Below are 16,784 nucleotides of genomic sequence, written 5' to 3'. Positions count from 1 at the left end.
AGGCTGCCCTTGCAACAGCACTTCGGTTACTTTCTCTTCGTAAAACTTCACACAGAAAATGTTTAGTTAAGTAACTTTTTTATAGAGGAGACAAACGTTATGAAACTTCTCCAGAGGTGATGTCATGTGTTCCTTGCATTCTGCGTGCAAATGAATGTTTGCTCATGAACCGATTTACAGTTAAAGTAATTCATCAGTATCATTTTGACCCAAACATACTGAGTATCTATACGTATTTCACACATAACATAGACATGGAATATTTAACGAAATTTAGTATAATTGAGCAACACATTTAAACAATTTGGCATGATAAAATTACATAACGATACATGTCGAAGTTTCCTTAAGGAACATGTATATGTCGCAAACAGTGACTGACAATTGATTAACACGTGTAGATAAAATGACACTTTACACAGTGAATGTTTTGGACAAACAAAATTTTCGTCACTCGTCAGTCAAAAACGAACTAATCACAATGCGTCATTACAGAATTATATATTTGACCTGTTTTTATTTGTATATTTAATGTGACAAAACAGTTGGCTCAGATATGTGTATATGTGCATCTACCTGTTAATAGCAGTATGAATCCAGTGACTGAAACTAACTATGTCGATGGCCTATCTATGTTGTAGTGTTAAGAACGCTAATAGGGTCCCTGGGGACCACTTCTAACCCGAGTCCTCAAAGGTTTATCATCTGTGACAAGCATTAACAAGTAAAACACACGACGAAGCTATCAAGCAAATATTCTATAACAGCTATACAAGAAATAAATTTCAAACTAACTAATAGATTGTAAACTAACAAATTCAATAAAGGTATCTGACGTATTTTTGTAAGGATGTTGTTTGGGGACTTTGCAATCAAAATAATTGAGTATTATGAAGAACTTCAGTTGGTCTCAAGTATCGAAAATATTAGGAATTATGTCTTGTAATACACAAGTATCATTTGATATTTTTTTATGCAGTTATAGATTTCCGCACTGAAACCATGCACCCATAAACAGCTCCAAGCTAACGACAAGGTATAAGTGAAGAGATGAGGAAAAGTCATGACAGTTGTTGATGACAAGTCGATCCCAGATTTGTGCTAATATTTGGTTCTGTTTTAAGCATTTCTTAAAGAAATATAGAAAGAGGGATATAAACAAGATCTATAAACAAGATCTATAAACAAGATCTATAAACAAGATCTATAAACAAGATGAAACTTACATTCCTGATATTTTAAGTAACCCAACGTATTTCAAACTTAAAATCTTATAGACATGTTTAATACTTGTTTTAACAAGAAAGCCCTAGGCACAATTACGGACAATTTGATGGTATGTTGTAGAGTTCACAACGACGTTTGCCGGAACCGCATATAGAGCTGATTTACTCAGGTAGCAGGTAGTTGTTGCAGGATAATAATCGGCTGTAATGCACAGGAAATCTTCTTCAGTAAAACATAACGACATACATGCCTCTATCGTATTTACCTTACTGATGATTCTGTTGTTGTACCCATTCAAGACTACATTTTTGAACAGAGTGAAATCCGGTCCAAATGTCGAACACCCTGAAAGAAAATATTGCTTCTCAATTAGTACCCGTAATTCACAGGATTCTTTGATATTCATAACTGCAGTTACGTCTTAAGACATTCAGGACAATTGGTAAAAAATCCCAGGAAATCGTATCTGACGTTTACTGAGGAGATCATATATGCTGCTAGAATTCTTCACCGCTCCCATCTACAGGTGTACGATGCTGTAAGTGAGAAGCAGCTACTGCTAGACACATATTAGATGATCCTGCGCACTAAACGCATTTGTGACAAGAGAAGCGGTACAACGAATTGGGCGAGTACACTTGGCTGCTACATGTAGCTTGACGATTATGCACGTGCAATACATGCTAACTGTGATATGAAATCAACAGCGCATATTCCTTCGAATGATAAGACTGCAATTTCAGACATAAGATACTGATATTCCACGCTAACCTTTAGTTAAGACGAAGACAAATAGATGATTGGCACATTGACAAGCATTTTAGATATTCAACAATTTTGTTACAAAAAACCCCAGGAAAATGTCATTTGCTTCGTAAAATGGATTGGTGGTCATAAGCATATTTGCTCAGTATATTGTGTTGATTCAATTCATTGTACCTGTTCCCAAATCGAGTGTGCTATAACAATTCATGCGTGAAACGCACGGGGAAAATGAACTTCTCGATATTTATCAGACAACCTGTCTCCCTCTTGTTTCAAGTGGATTGTTCTGTGGGGCCTTCCCAAGTATGCAAATTGGGGTCATTTGTCAGGTCATGGATCATCTTATATGTGTTTGCCAGTATGGAGGGTCGAATTAAACCAACCATGGACCTGCTACCGTTAACTACGGTAATAACGAACTGAGAGCTACCAAGCAGTTTGGGTCGTAATGACCACAGTTCGTCATACGCATATATCAATGACATGTGTTCTTGACCAAAGTCAGTACGTCATATGTGATATTCATTTGAGGCATGTTGGTTATAAAGGTAGATCACTACAAATGAAAAATACCAGGTCTCCCTTTATACCTTCAGCTTCACAAGCACACCCTGATAACATCACATTACTGGACCGGTACTGGCATCATTCTGGCCTGTACCCAGAATGTCTCTTTTCCGTGGCCCGTTACAGGCAAACCTGTATTGGGTCATCTATGGGCGGTTACCTTATTTGTTGCAGCGCAATAGTGTACCGACCAGTACTGGCTCAGTATAAACAGTTCACTTCTTGTCTGGTAAAATGTGGGGTATTATCACTAAGAGCGTCGTCTGCTCCGGATAAATCGCCAAAAGGTAGAGTGTGACAGTTTCTTCATTTTTGAATGTAAATTTACTTAAAGGTCACATGCAACCAAAAAAGTCGCACATACTTACTAGAAAATAATTAAATCTTTATTGTGGTCATTATAATTCTGGCAATCTGACTGGTTAACTGGGAACATTTCTTTTGATTTCATTTCCCAATGAATCTAAATAAATAAGCCAGGCCCACCGAATCGGACTACTTTCGACCTGAGGAATGTCGGGGAATACCATTACACAGCGAGGGAATTCCCTTGCACTCGGTTACCTTAGTGAACTTTGGATAAACATTGAAGTGATACATCGTGGTTAACATAAACCAACAACTCAAAATTTTTCGTGAACGATAATAAAGTGTTTATTTAATAAAAAAAAGAGTTTGTCATAATACATTATTTGACTGGTTACTGTGGTTACGACGTGCAGTCAGCGAACCGTCGTCTGCAACTTGTCTTGTTTACATTCCAACAAGATGGCCGATTCCAAGTTCCGAAGTTTTGATCTGGGGAATTTTGAGTCGATTTTCGAAGATCAATATACCGAAAACGTTGCAACTCTTAGCACGGATAACATTGATTTTCCGGATGATTTAGACCTGGAAGAAAATGAAAGTTTGTTAGAGATAACAGCATCAACCAGATCTACAAACACATCGGCAAATCACGAGATGACGAGTGCAATGCAAGTCGATGATACGCCATCCCAAACACATCGTTTCAAAAGTTTATCAAACAATGATTTACTTTTAATGGACGACTACAGACAATCAATATCCTCTCAGAGAAACACAGAATGGGGTGTTAAACTATTCCAAGGTAGATATATACAATATATATGAATACTATTTTCAAATTCCATCCTACGTATATTTTCCCAAAACGAAACAGTTCATCAGCACAAAGTTGAATTTTTAAAAATGGAACAATTATCAGAATGAGATAAAGTTATGTAGATCTAACCGAGAAAGGTTATTTGTTATAAAGTTACCCATTTCAAAGTTTACATAGATGGGTCTGTCATAGTCAGGTTTCTAGATATTGTTTTCGTATTGTATATTTAGATTGGCCCTTCGACAGAGAGGGGAGGACTGTGGACTTTTCAACAATTACACCAGAGGAACTTAACACAAAGTTGAGATTTGTCTACACTGAGGCACAGCCCAAAATCCAGGAAACAAGATGTTAAAATATGCCGGCTGCACATGCTGCCGAGTATCACAAGAACACTTTAAAAATGTTCGTTCTGCCCTGAAAAGACACTTAAATGACATCGGGAGAGATATTGACATTGTAAGATATAAGCAGTTTAAGTCTGCAAATGATATGCTTGATGCTAAATTAAAATACAATGTACAGCGTGGCTTGTCACGTCCCACACAACATATATCAATCATTCAAACAAGTGATCTGATGAAAATTAGCACTTATCTGCATTCGGCATCCAATCCTGTTATCCTCCGGTACAAAGTATGGTACGACTTGGCCATCGTAAGTCGTGGTCTTGAATTTCACCAGCAGCTTACGCCCACATCATTTGAATTTGCGGTAGATGATAGCCATGTTGAATATGTCAGACGGTCCCACGAAACGAAACAAAAGAACATCCAGGGTGGTATCAGCAGCGATGAACATGAAGCGCAAAGCGGCAAACGAATGTACGCGACGAATGATATAAACAAATGTCCCGTCCATGCACTTCGCCAGCTCCTTGAAGTGACCCAAATGCCGGATCACTTTTTTCGCACTGTAATAAAGATGTACTTTGTTCCCTAGACACACACATTTGGTATGCATCAAGCCCAGTCAAAAAATACCAGGTCACTCGCTTCATGTCTGACATATGTCGCTATGCCCATGCACTGCTCATTGCCTTAGCGCCACAGCAGTCCAAGCCATGAGTGACGCTGGCTTTGAACTTCGTCACATAATGTTTATGAGTGGCCATCATTTCCAATTCTCACTTTTCAAACTGTGTCTTTCAGTTCGCTAGTAATAATTCAAATGTTTGAACATCAAACTTTGCCGTTACCGGAACGTGCCACGTTGTGTTGTTCCGCTCTGATTCGTCACCCGATGTTACCTTGGTTGAGTGAGAGCTGCTTGGGGGTGCTTTATGCTGATTGGCTAATGGTTTGGTAGGCGTGTCATTTTATGTAAATGAGTCACCTGAGTCATGTCACGCCATTACCGAATTCTTACACCGAAAATGTTAATCGGTGGTAACAAAGATATCTGTATCGATGAATTTGATTGTGTGAAAATAAAATATTTTTGAAAGCCTATAGTATTTGTTGTTGAATTTAATTATAAGGATTGACAGTGTATTTCTTTCGTTGCATTGTGGCATGAAACTAAAACCCAATGTGCCAACTTTAGTAAGAATCCGCTACGCGGATTCATACAGTTTGAACACCGATTTCGCGGGTTATTTTGCATTGCGTTTTTCTCAACTTTATTGGTTGAATTGGTATTTTTGAAGATTTGTTTCGGTAAGTGCATACCGAAATGTATCAGAATCTGCAAAGTTGTGTTTTATGTGGCATTTGACCTTTAATGTGACCGAAAACGTAATGGTATTTCTTGACAAACACTCGTAAAGACTGCATTTGTATAATAACATGAAGCATGAATTTCGGTAGGTAAAGGGCATTTAAAACAATCAGTATGTGTCATCTTGTTAGATCATGGAAAACCTCTTGACATGCCTCATTCAAGAACATACATTCAATATATTTGATAATCCTAGCATTCTGGACGAAACGTCAACAGACTGAATAGTAAATGAAAGTTTGAACCTAAACAATTGTATCAGGTTAATTGAATTTTGAAACTTGTGTTGAACACGCTCACCCGGAAGGATCAAAGAATAACACATCACGTCTTCGTCTTGTTGTATGAATTAAACTCATGGATAAACGTGTTCTCTTGAGGTTTTCTTTTCCAGAGTTTCTTTGGTATCGGCTTGTTTTAAAGAATAGAAACTGTATTATACTTCAAAAGGCCAGTGCTGGCCAAACTGTAAACGGCCAATCTGCAACCCTTACGGCTGTGTACTGGGCCATACTACTTTGCCTGTACTAGATCAGTTCAATGCAAAGGTGCAAAATAGTACAGGCTCATTTCCAGAAAGCTATACATTGCCCCTCTTTTCTGGGCCATGGCCCAGTTACGTGATTGTTAGCTGGGTAGTTCGTCATAGTTCTTCATAGGCATATCAACCTACATGTGTAGCAATTGTTGTTGATCAAAGCTAGTACGTTATATGTGATATTTCGTTACAATTATGTTGAGTATAAACATAGATCACTACAAAATACCAGGTCCCCCTTTGTACCTTCAGCTTTCTTCTTCGTACCTTCAGCTTCTTAGCTATATTCACGATTTTCCTATTCATTGGTAGGGCGATGGGGTGGTTTAGAGGGTAAAGTGTTTGCTCGTGATGACGTATGTGAATCTTGATCCCGATGCACAGAAATTTCCTAACTTTACGATCTGTCGCAACTGTGTAGTTTTTCATAGTCTTGCGAACTTCGCAGCGCTGCGAAAGTTTTGTGGATCAGGACCCAGTACTATCACAGATGCAACAAGACTGGTATCTACGTCATGGTTTGAATTTGAATGTTATGTTATCCTGTCTCGGACAAACCCAATAGCCAAGGGTCACAAGTGACCTATGCAGTAGAAAGGGTCCATGTTGTGCCTCCACGACATCTGAAAAGGCGAATTTTCTCCATGGGTAGAACCTGCGCTTCAAATAATCTTGATTCAAATCTGGAAGATGTCAGCGATTCCTGCATTATCACCTTCATGTCACATCAGGTTCTTGCAGCACGTGTTCCAGACTGATGTAATTCTGGCATTATCCGTGACATTTATACTGAGGTTGCTTCCACTGGACAATTGCTAATGTTCCAAACAGGCTTTGAAAATATAGCCAGTCATTTATTCATGATAATGACCTGAGTCTGTTCAGACTTTGAAACAATATGTCAGCCAGCAAGAACATTTGCTATATTCACGAATGATAAAGACATAGTTTGACATAGCATATAAAACGGCGTGGATACCGCCACCTCCAACTCATTTTCGAACCCCATAGCGTAAAGGGCAATGGTCAAAGTAGTCCAGAAATCAACAGCTGTTTCTTTTCAATTGCCGAATTCCACTATCTAATATGCTTTTATCTCTCGGTTTTCGTGTTGAGACGATCCCTACTATTATTTTGTTTTATCAAGCACTACATGTAAGTAGACTATGTACTGAAAGATCCTGGGCTTGAGTAGTAAATGCTACACCCAATGTACACTGATGACATTTCTCTAAACATTCGTGACCCAAGGCTCTATGTCGAAAAAGAAATAATGTCACGAAACTGTACCACACCTGGATGGGTAGTCAGCAATTATATACTTCCAAAACCACAGTCTCTGGCGATTATTAACATTTTACGTTGTTTACTCCACATATATCCTTTTACCTGTTGGAATGGGAAATCATGGGTATAGTAAATTGAATTCCACGTGCCTGTTTTGCGGCAACGGTGTTAAAGCTTCACATCAAAATGCCATGCCATGATGATCAGAAGCGGATCGAGAACGAGCTACTGAAATTTGGCAGGTGGAACTGGCCCAGCCATATTGCCAAAACGTTAGGCTTATTAGGCACACGATAATCAGACTTCTGAAATGCGTAAACCAGACTGGTCTGATATCTGACAGTGCTAGAAGACCAGCTAAAACTAAAGTACAATCGCCAGCAGTTGAAGTGATGGTGTAAATCCAGCTTGTGACCATACAGGTAGCAAAAGTACTGTAAGTCTCCATGGACCATAGTACGGTGATCTATCTTGAATTGTTCTTGACCTACAGCCCGTTTTTTTCTATTATGTACGCTATACTGATAACAGTTTACGACTGCGTAGTTTTAAATTGATATCTGTGATACAGTAGTATTTTACTGTCCTTCTATGGCAGGTTTCTACGTCCTCATTAAACCGTTCTCGTCAATCTTAATCCACTCACTCACTCACTCATCCGGACGATTATAGGTAAAGTCATGAACTAGTCAAACTCCATTGAATCGTCTTTACTGAAGGAACATGAAGCGACGGCATTGGGTATGATGTCGGTGGTATTTTGGCAAAGCTTGGAGAATGGTTGTTGCATGTACGTCATAACCAAAACACTGTTGAAATTATTTTTTAATGTTCCATTGTGTATTAAAATTGCACCAAATGTCTGCTTTCCTTTGTATGTCAGTTTAGGTCTAGTCCACTATCGAACTGTACATTAATCGAATTTCCTCCATTTCTTCACAATGTAATTTACAGTCCAATTGATACTGTACTATTAAAATGGGAATGGAACCTCTTGAACCAATTCACCTATCATTGTAACAACACTCATTATCGAATGGGTGTTATTGCTTTCATTTACTGCTGTCTATAAATATCCTCATTATGTTGTGTTGGTCATTAATGTTTCAATGGTTAATATTGTACAGTGAGTTGCATTCACTGATTAATGCTTTGTTCACAAATACGCAGTTTGTGAAACGTTTTGTTCAAGGTTTAGAGGCATATTGACAGGTCCACGGTGTTGGCATTCTGGTAAAAACTTTATTATAATCCGCAATGGAAGTAAATTATGTGCTTTACGTACTTGTATTGACTTGTACCGTACCTCTATCATACAGTCAATAATACACACCGTGAACAGTGGATCGTGAACTGGTGTAAAATATTCCACAACTCTTTAACGAACAGCAACACTAAGTGTTCTCATGGACAAGAGTATACTTCTGAACACTCTAATCGGGGATCGCCGCCATTGGGCTACACGTGGTGGCCTAAGTCCTAGGGGGCTCTGGGGATGCTTCACCTGCTTCCTAACGTATCGTCCCAGTTTATCACAACTGTATTCGATGAGGTTCAGATCATTAGAATTAACGTTAGAAGTTCTGCGTCAGAACTGCACATGGAACGTATATCACTCAACTCTAACAGCAAGTGTGACTCGTCACTGATGACAACCTTGTCTTACTTTCTTTGGTTGAAACTGACCTGCCTGGGGACACATAGACCACGATGAAATTGCGTCAGGATAGGTCCCGCCAGTGTCCATCTCGGTCACCTGCGGTCCGCAGTCGATTCCAGATGGTCTCATCTGACACTACCTTGGAACTGATGTCTACTAGAACTATCACAAATCTGTTACGGAGAGGACGTTATCTTGCATGAACGTAATCTTTCTGTGACATCACTCGTGGTCTTCATAACGGCACATGACTCACACAACATTTGGGGTGTGTGAAGCAGGTTGCAAGAGCATCACGATGGTATCTTCGTCTGTCAGAGAGTTGCTTCTATTAAGGATCAGTACTCGCATCACAAATAAAGTACTCTCATCTCTAGAACACATTTGCGGATGCAGCTGTTTGAGAGAGGTGGGTGGGAATGGGGTAAGGTGTCTGTTATTTTGAATATTCTAAGGATATATATAGAGAAGGGAATGTCCCCGCAGAGAAAATTATGATTGACCAAGAAGAATGCCTTTCCTTGACGATTGAAAAGGATGTTGTTGAGAGTGAGTGAGTTTAGTTAACGCAATTATTGGCAATATTTCAGCAATGTCACGGCGGGGGAACACCAGAAATTGGTCTCACACATTGTGCTCATGAGGGGAATCAAACTCGGGTACGGTGTTCCATGGAAATGTCATCAGATTTGTGTAAATGACAAAAACAATTATGTAGTAATTTATGCCAGAAGAACTACAAAGTCACTTCAAATGAAGGAAAACCCGATGCTAGGGAATTATGTACAAGAACACAATGCAGAACACTACCTCAGTACTACATTGTAAATGAGGCAATGCATGATTCACAACTCACCTTGGATACAGTTGCCGCTAGAGTACTGGTGCTTTAGGTCACACGTACACTTCCCTTCATTACAAACGGTATCGTCATCATCGCAGTCATCAGCATCAGCACAGACACCGAAATGTACTGAAAATACAAACAGTGACTACTGGAAATAGAATTGCAGCCAATTGTCAAAAGCGAAACAAAATTACATGTATTTAGCAAAATTAACGCTTGATGTGTTATTTTATTATATAGAAATTTCCGAAATAATTTCCCTTCAATGCATATTTACATGTATCTTCAGGAAGTAACTACTGTTTCAGATGATACTGTGACGTAACTTTATAATAACGTCACGATTTAATGTTTACTTTTTTTATGCAACGTTGCCATGACGTCACATATATATGAAGCGTTCAATTGATTTCATTGAGTTCACATTACTCAATAAATACATATCCGAAGCAATATGAAATATGCGAACTGTCGAGCTATAACATGCATACCTGTACAACTCGGAAGATTGCAATTTCTAGGTTTACTTTCAATAAGATTCTCAGAGCAGGACTTCCCACCGTGAGCTGGAATCGGATTGGTGCAGGTTCGGCTCCGGGTCTCCGTAGAGATGGCAAACTGCCCACAAGATACCGTACACGGTGGCGACGTCCATAAGCCCCAAGCACTAACGCCACCGTCAACTAAGTTGGCAATTGAGAAACAGAGTCATTAAGGAATCCGATTCGATAAAATCAATTTTCTTGACCCTTCTAATAATGTAGAAGCAGCGACAATAAATTTAATGTTTTATGACTCTTCAAAGTCTTTCGACTTTCGCTCTGTCCCCTTAAACCACTAATAGCTTCAAATGTGCCTGCTTTATATAAAATCAGTGCAATCTGGAATTTCGCCAATGTCAGATAGTTTTGTTACAGTAACTCTAATTAATTAGTTCGAACTAAGATGTTACACACCAGGACAAGGATTGAAATGGCAGGGGCTACTATGAGTTTCGTAGAGTGGTTCTGTACAGAAAGCACCACCGTTTGCCGGAGATGGGCTGGTACAGGTTCGAGTCCGCTTTCTGGTGCCTGGAGTTGTGCCACATGTCCCTTGGCAGAAACTTGATTCCCATGTACCCCAAGTAGTAACACCTCCGTCGACTGAAGAACAAGTATCTACACTATGAAAGGGACAATTATTTCAAGTTCTGCTACACTGAAATGGAAGAATGAGTGCCGATTTTACAATTTTTCAGCAATATCACGGCGGGTAAATATGTTTCACCAATTTACCCATTGTGGGGAATCGAACCTGAATCTTCTACGTGACGAGCGGACGTTCAAACAGTTAGGCCATTTCACCACCACTGATGTGAAGGAGAGGATCAGGTATCGTTTGTTGGGTAGTTTCCTGCATAGCTGTAACCCGGTGAATCACACAAATACGTACACACATTCACCGCCTGGACATGGCTTTTCGAAGTATTAGCTTTCAAAACAAAATGAAATTATAATTATACTAAGTCAGATTCGAGTGTTCTCTCACTAAACGCACAAAAACTGTTATCTAGGGAAACATGTATTACAAACGTCAGTCTCTACAGAAGGTTACATATTACACACATATCGTGAAGATTCGGGATAGAATTGGACATGTCATGTTATCCAAACTACGTAGATCAATACTCATGCTGCTGATCCCTGGATTGTCTGGTCCAGACCCGATTATCTACAGACCCCCGCCATATTGCCGAGGGAGCAATAAAAGAAAATTGATTCACTCACCAATCCTGAATTCTTAAGATTTGGGTAGAATATATATGACCGTTACCTGCTGCTGCAAGTACTGATGTCTTTACTATACAATTGTATTCCGACGACATCATAGCATGGTCTGTGACCTTCAGTTAAACATAGGTATAAATGATGGCATATCACTGTAGTGAACTTTTGCACAAAGTACTTCATGTGACACACGAAAATGTGTCGAAAAATGAAACCTAATTGTTTTAGACCTGTCAAGAGAGTAATGATATATTTACCTGGAGGGCAAGATGAATACATGTTGAATCCAGATACTGCAGTTTTGACCACAGCGTCCGGGTTCGTCAGAACGATGTTGTAGGCAACGCATTCTCCTGTAGTTTGGCTATACCCAAAGGCTTTGATAGTTGGAAACAAAGCACATCTAACTGCACACTGTGTTAGACTCGTAAAATTATTAGTCGTCCACATCTGTCCATCCCCGACTTTTACATTTTCAAACCCGACAAGAGGTGCTATGTCACATGTTCCACATAGACATAACGCTTTACACCAAACATTAACAAACACAAAAATACCCCATACTAATGTCAAGATGCTCATGGCCAGAATTTACCAACCCTCATTATTCCACTCTTAAGGATTCCTGAGTAGGATCTGAAGCCGTCTGTATCTTTAACAGAGTTGGAACATTTTATTTTGTTTGGAGGTACGCATGGGATAAAAATTGGATAGCTTTTGACGCAAATCTATTTGAGATGCCTTCCATACTACCCTTTATGTATGAATGAGCTAAGCTTGTTGTAATTAACTATTTCCAGACGAATGAAGAACCAAAGGCATCTCCGCTTCATAAATTTTTTAAACAATCTGATTGACTTAATGTATTTGGTCTATACTATATGAAACATTTCATTATGAATTGACGAGTCAGGGAGATGAGATTTTCACTGGTTCAAAATTGATTTCCTGTATCCAACTGAAGGCGTAACCAATGGACACTACTTTATTTATGAAAGACAATGGTTTGACTATGCCTCGTGTTCGTATGAATTTTAAAACCCTAATTCGGTCACTATAAAACACGTAGCAAAAACGGATAGGACGGTTTCGCGAGTTTGGAATGAAAACTACCGTCAGATCATGATCGTTTCAGTGATCCATTTCAGCTCATTTTTGGGCCAAGGTGTTTTACTCTAATTGTTGTTGTTGGGGGTTTTTTTCATTTTTTTAATTTTATATTTTTATATGTATATTTTTCTTGTGAAATTCTTCAAAGGCATTTAGAAGTTGGTGAGGTAATACAAGACACTATTATGGATGACAACTTCTTTAATTTTTTTAACACGACGTTTCAAGGCTAATTCTTGCCCCTTCGTCAGGTGGATAATGAGCATAGGTAACATTGCAGAATATATATAGGTATACATGAAGCCAGAGCGGTAAGATGTATATACAAGCACTTAAATGTAATTAGGTATGTACAATCACAGAGGGGAGATGAAAGGGGGAATGTTTTAACAGTACATGGTTGTTTACACGGCTGATAGATTGAGAGTCTATGAGTCCTTGTTGACACACCAGGCAGAGGGTAGGTACACGCCTTGATCTCTATTGATCTGAGGTTCTAATCTTCTGATGTTGATTGCTTCCCAAAACTTCCTTCTTCGCCAATCACTGATGTTGGAAGCCAGGATCTCTGTGTTTTTCCAGTTGATGGAGTGGTTTGGATATTTGACGATGTGTTCAGAGAGGGCCGATTTCAGATCTAAGTTTCTTACTGAAGTTTTGTGCTCTTTGAGTCTGATGCTGAATGGTTTGCCGCAAACACAGTTTGTCTTGTAGATGCAGCCTCTGGGGTTGGGTTTGGTTTGATCACTGACACCTCTTCCATTTGCTCTAAAGATGTTTTTCAATGTCTTATCAGAATAAAAGGTCACATCAACACTGGTAGTTTTTCTGAGGAGTCGACTGATTTGATGACTTATCTTGCCTTGGTATGGAATGTTGACTCGGATGGGTGCAGGCTCAGGTTTAGGGAGGCGGTCGTTCTGATGCTGGAGAGTTGTGGCTATAGTTTGGTCAACGAAATGGTTAGGGTTTCCGTTGAGGGTGATGAAAGTTCTCTTGAGGTGGTCAATTTCGTCTTGGAAGTGGGCTGGGTCACAGATGGCTTTGGCACGTCTGGCTAGGGTGGAGACTATGGCTTGCTTTTACATTGTGTCTGAATTCTCACTGATGGGTGTTGTATACTAATATTTGAGGATGAAATAATACTGCATTTGTATGTTTTTTCTCCTTTGTTCTTCATCTTCTCTTTTTAATTATTGGATTTGTTGTGTCAGTACTTCCTGGTTGGTTGGCAATTTGGACATACCTTTCGGTGATATATATTTTTGCTTGAGAGCTTGTATTTAGCCAAGGTTCAGTGTTACGAAATGTTTCCACTATTATGGTGAACTAGTCTGATGCCGGTTCATACAATGTTGTTGGCTGGTTATTGTTTAACGCCCAGGAAGGGATGCCTTGTATCACACTTATGAATGTTTTACTGTTGTTCGTCTGGATCGTCCTGAGTGACCATGCTTTATCTGGATAAATTTTTAAGCGACTTGAGGTAATATTCCAGCCATAGCACAGCGGGGACACCAGAAATGGGCTTCACACACTGTACCCGTGTGGGTAAGGCAGCAAGGTCTTTGACGTGACGTGCGAATGCTTTGACTACTAACCTACCCCACCGCCCTTCATGAAACAAAGACTATCCAACGAATGTGTGTACTCATTTAATGCATTGTACTCTAAATTAGCAACAATTTAAGTGATTTTGAAGGACAGAAATCGTTGATTTGAAACGTTGTACTGTTTAATAATAAATGTTATCTGCGATTCAAACTGTAAATTGAACTGAATTGAAACTCCCAAAATAGCATTCCCCACACATTGCTCAGAGAATCGGCTTTCACATGTGTGAAAGCATCTCACTTTGAGGTTCACAGGTGATTTCATGATCACGTTCAGTTCTGCTAGGAAAGTCAGTTAAAATTATTCGTTCTTCCATAAAAGTGAAAGTCGGACAACTGGTCTAGTCTGAGAGGGGTAACGCAGCTGGTTTTGTGTGCTGACGATAAGATGCCTGATTCTGAGAGTGGGGGCACTAATCCCGGATGGGACTCAGCCCCGAAGAGTACTAAGTACGAAGAAAGTGTACTCCCAAATCTACTGAGTCGAAAAGGAAACTTCACAACATGTAATTTTTAAAAGTAATGAATATTTTGATGATACATCGATGTATCCCAAATGGGATTCCTATCTTTCGACTCTAGAATAACGTTAGCAAAACCCACTCAAACCCATCCATTCGTCGTGCAAATGATATTAGTGCCAAATCAGGTTTTTGCACGTGCAGTCGATCACGTGATCTTCGCATCGACGTTTTCTACATTTGGACGTGTTTGCATTGGACCCAAGAATTGAAAAATACTTTTAAACCACAGTTCTAACGGTACTTTAAATGACACGATTGTCAAATGTGCAACGTGAACGCGTCGTTGGCATGTTGCAAGCGGGAAGATCTGTTATTGACGTCGCAAGAGCAATCGGATGTGGCCGTCGTAATGTGTATGACTTGCGAGGTCATCTACAAGAAACTGGCACTGCTGCTCACCACCTCTGATTGCCCAAGGTCGGGTCGTCCACGTGTGACGTCATAAGCAGAAGACCGTCAAAGCGTCCTACGTCACTCACGTAGCAGATTTCTGCCGGCTACACGAACCAGGACTGAGATGTTTAGAGGTCGACTGTCCTAACAGACCATTCGAAATCGGTTGCGGACTGCCAATCTCCATTCTCCACGTCCATATCGTGGGCCAATATTGACGCCGTTTAATCAACGTCAACGTCTGCTGTGGATCCAGCGCCACCTCCGATGGACCCAGAGAGACTGGAATCAAGCCGTCTTTGGTGATGTTTACCCTCAGATCCGCGGACGGCTGGCATAGAGTCTGGAGACGACGTCGTGAACGGTACGCCCAATGTTGTGTACAAGAAGTCGACAGATGCAGGGGTGAACGTTGCATGGTGCGGGGTGCTTTCTGTGGTAACAACTTATGGTCATCCGTGGAAACCTCACAGCTGCTGCTTACCGCGACCAGGTGCTCACCCTCGAACTCTTTCCTTTCATGGCGGCTCATGGCCCAGGTCTACAGTTACTCATATGGGTTACTGAATACCCAATTCTAGCCCGGATCTTCACGGGTCAGTCCATATTCGAAGCTAGAATAGGAGTTAACAGTTCAAGTATTGTCATCAGCGCAGTCGATGATCTCCAAAGTCTCCACTGACGTTCAAAGTCGGATACAGAAACAGTATCTCATTTGAATCAAATTTGCCAGGATTGTAACTAGCTCGATTATCTCATTATCGCTCATGTAGGAAACAGTATCTTCTATGTTGAAATTAGTATTTACTACGTAGAACGTAGTGCTAATATCCCCTACGTAGTACTGAGTATCTCCTACACAGGACCCAGTATCTCACGCGTAGGATTTAGCATCTTATGTAGTAAACAGAAACATTATCCCGGTAACCATTTCGACGATTTTAGGAAATTCAATTCGACTTCGGAACCATGACACATATCTTGAAATATGTAACCTAAACTGAAATAACCATTTCTAATTCAGTTTCTGTGAATGGTTGCGTGCACTTGAAGCAAAACAAAAAAAAGATATAATCTTTTTCGAAATATTAAGATAAGAATGTCGCCATTGTAAGATCCTAAAGAACAGCTAATCAAAGGTTTACAGTCACTTAAAGCACTCACTATATGCCATGCATATAAATGTGGTTACATCGAAGATACATTTCTCCACTAGCTTCAGGGAACCAACTGCGTCCTTTTTGCAGGTGAACTGCACAAAGATAATGCTTCGCATTTGCTGTAAATCATGTGAAAATATCGTGCATATGAAAAGCTGCGCTTTAACGTAAACCTTTGTTAATAATAGAACAACTTTCACTGCGTTTCCTCATTTTTTGAACTCATGACAAGACTTTTTAATATTACAAATTTGGTTCCCAATACATACGTTTATGTGAAGACAGTACCTTTAAACTGTATGGAATACTTGGCAGAATCTAGTTTAAAGTACGTCCTTGCATTTAGCCAATTCTCTTGATGAGCAGTATATATAACAGGATTATATACAATTTGTGAGTGGTTGTCGTGTTCCATATATCATCAGCTCGTGGCCTAACATCTGCTTCACGAATTGTTGTTACTTTCAAAGTCCTCAAGC

General features: G+C 39.7%; 1 protein-coding gene and 1 pseudogene across 1 annotated transcript; one reads left to right on the top strand and one right to left on the bottom strand.

Moving 5' to 3' along the window:
• Positions 1-1,309: 1,309 nt before the first annotated feature.
• On the bottom strand, positions 1,310-16,421 carry LOC137261980 (thrombospondin-2-like). Its single transcript, XM_067799783.1, has 6 exons — positions 16,399-16,421; positions 11,763-12,082; positions 10,693-10,881; positions 10,228-10,419; positions 9,746-9,862; positions 1,310-1,572 (listed from the first exon to the last, which is right to left on the bottom strand). Exons 1-6 carry the CDS (start codon positions 16,419-16,421, stop codon positions 1,310-1,312), a joined length of 1,104 nt encoding a protein of 367 aa, XP_067655884.1.
• Positions 4,044-4,844, top strand: LOC137261934 (uncharacterized; annotated as a pseudogene).
• Positions 16,422-16,784: the final 363 nt, after the last annotated feature.

Source organism: Haliotis asinina, chromosome 14 (genome assembly GCF_037392515.1).
Source record: "Haliotis asinina isolate JCU_RB_2024 chromosome 14, JCU_Hal_asi_v2, whole genome shotgun sequence".
NCBI classification, from domain to species: Eukaryota; Metazoa; Mollusca; class Gastropoda; order Lepetellida; family Haliotidae; genus Haliotis; species Haliotis asinina.
Note: the sequence above shows the minus strand (reverse complement) of the source record. Positions and strands in the feature narration are given on the sequence as shown.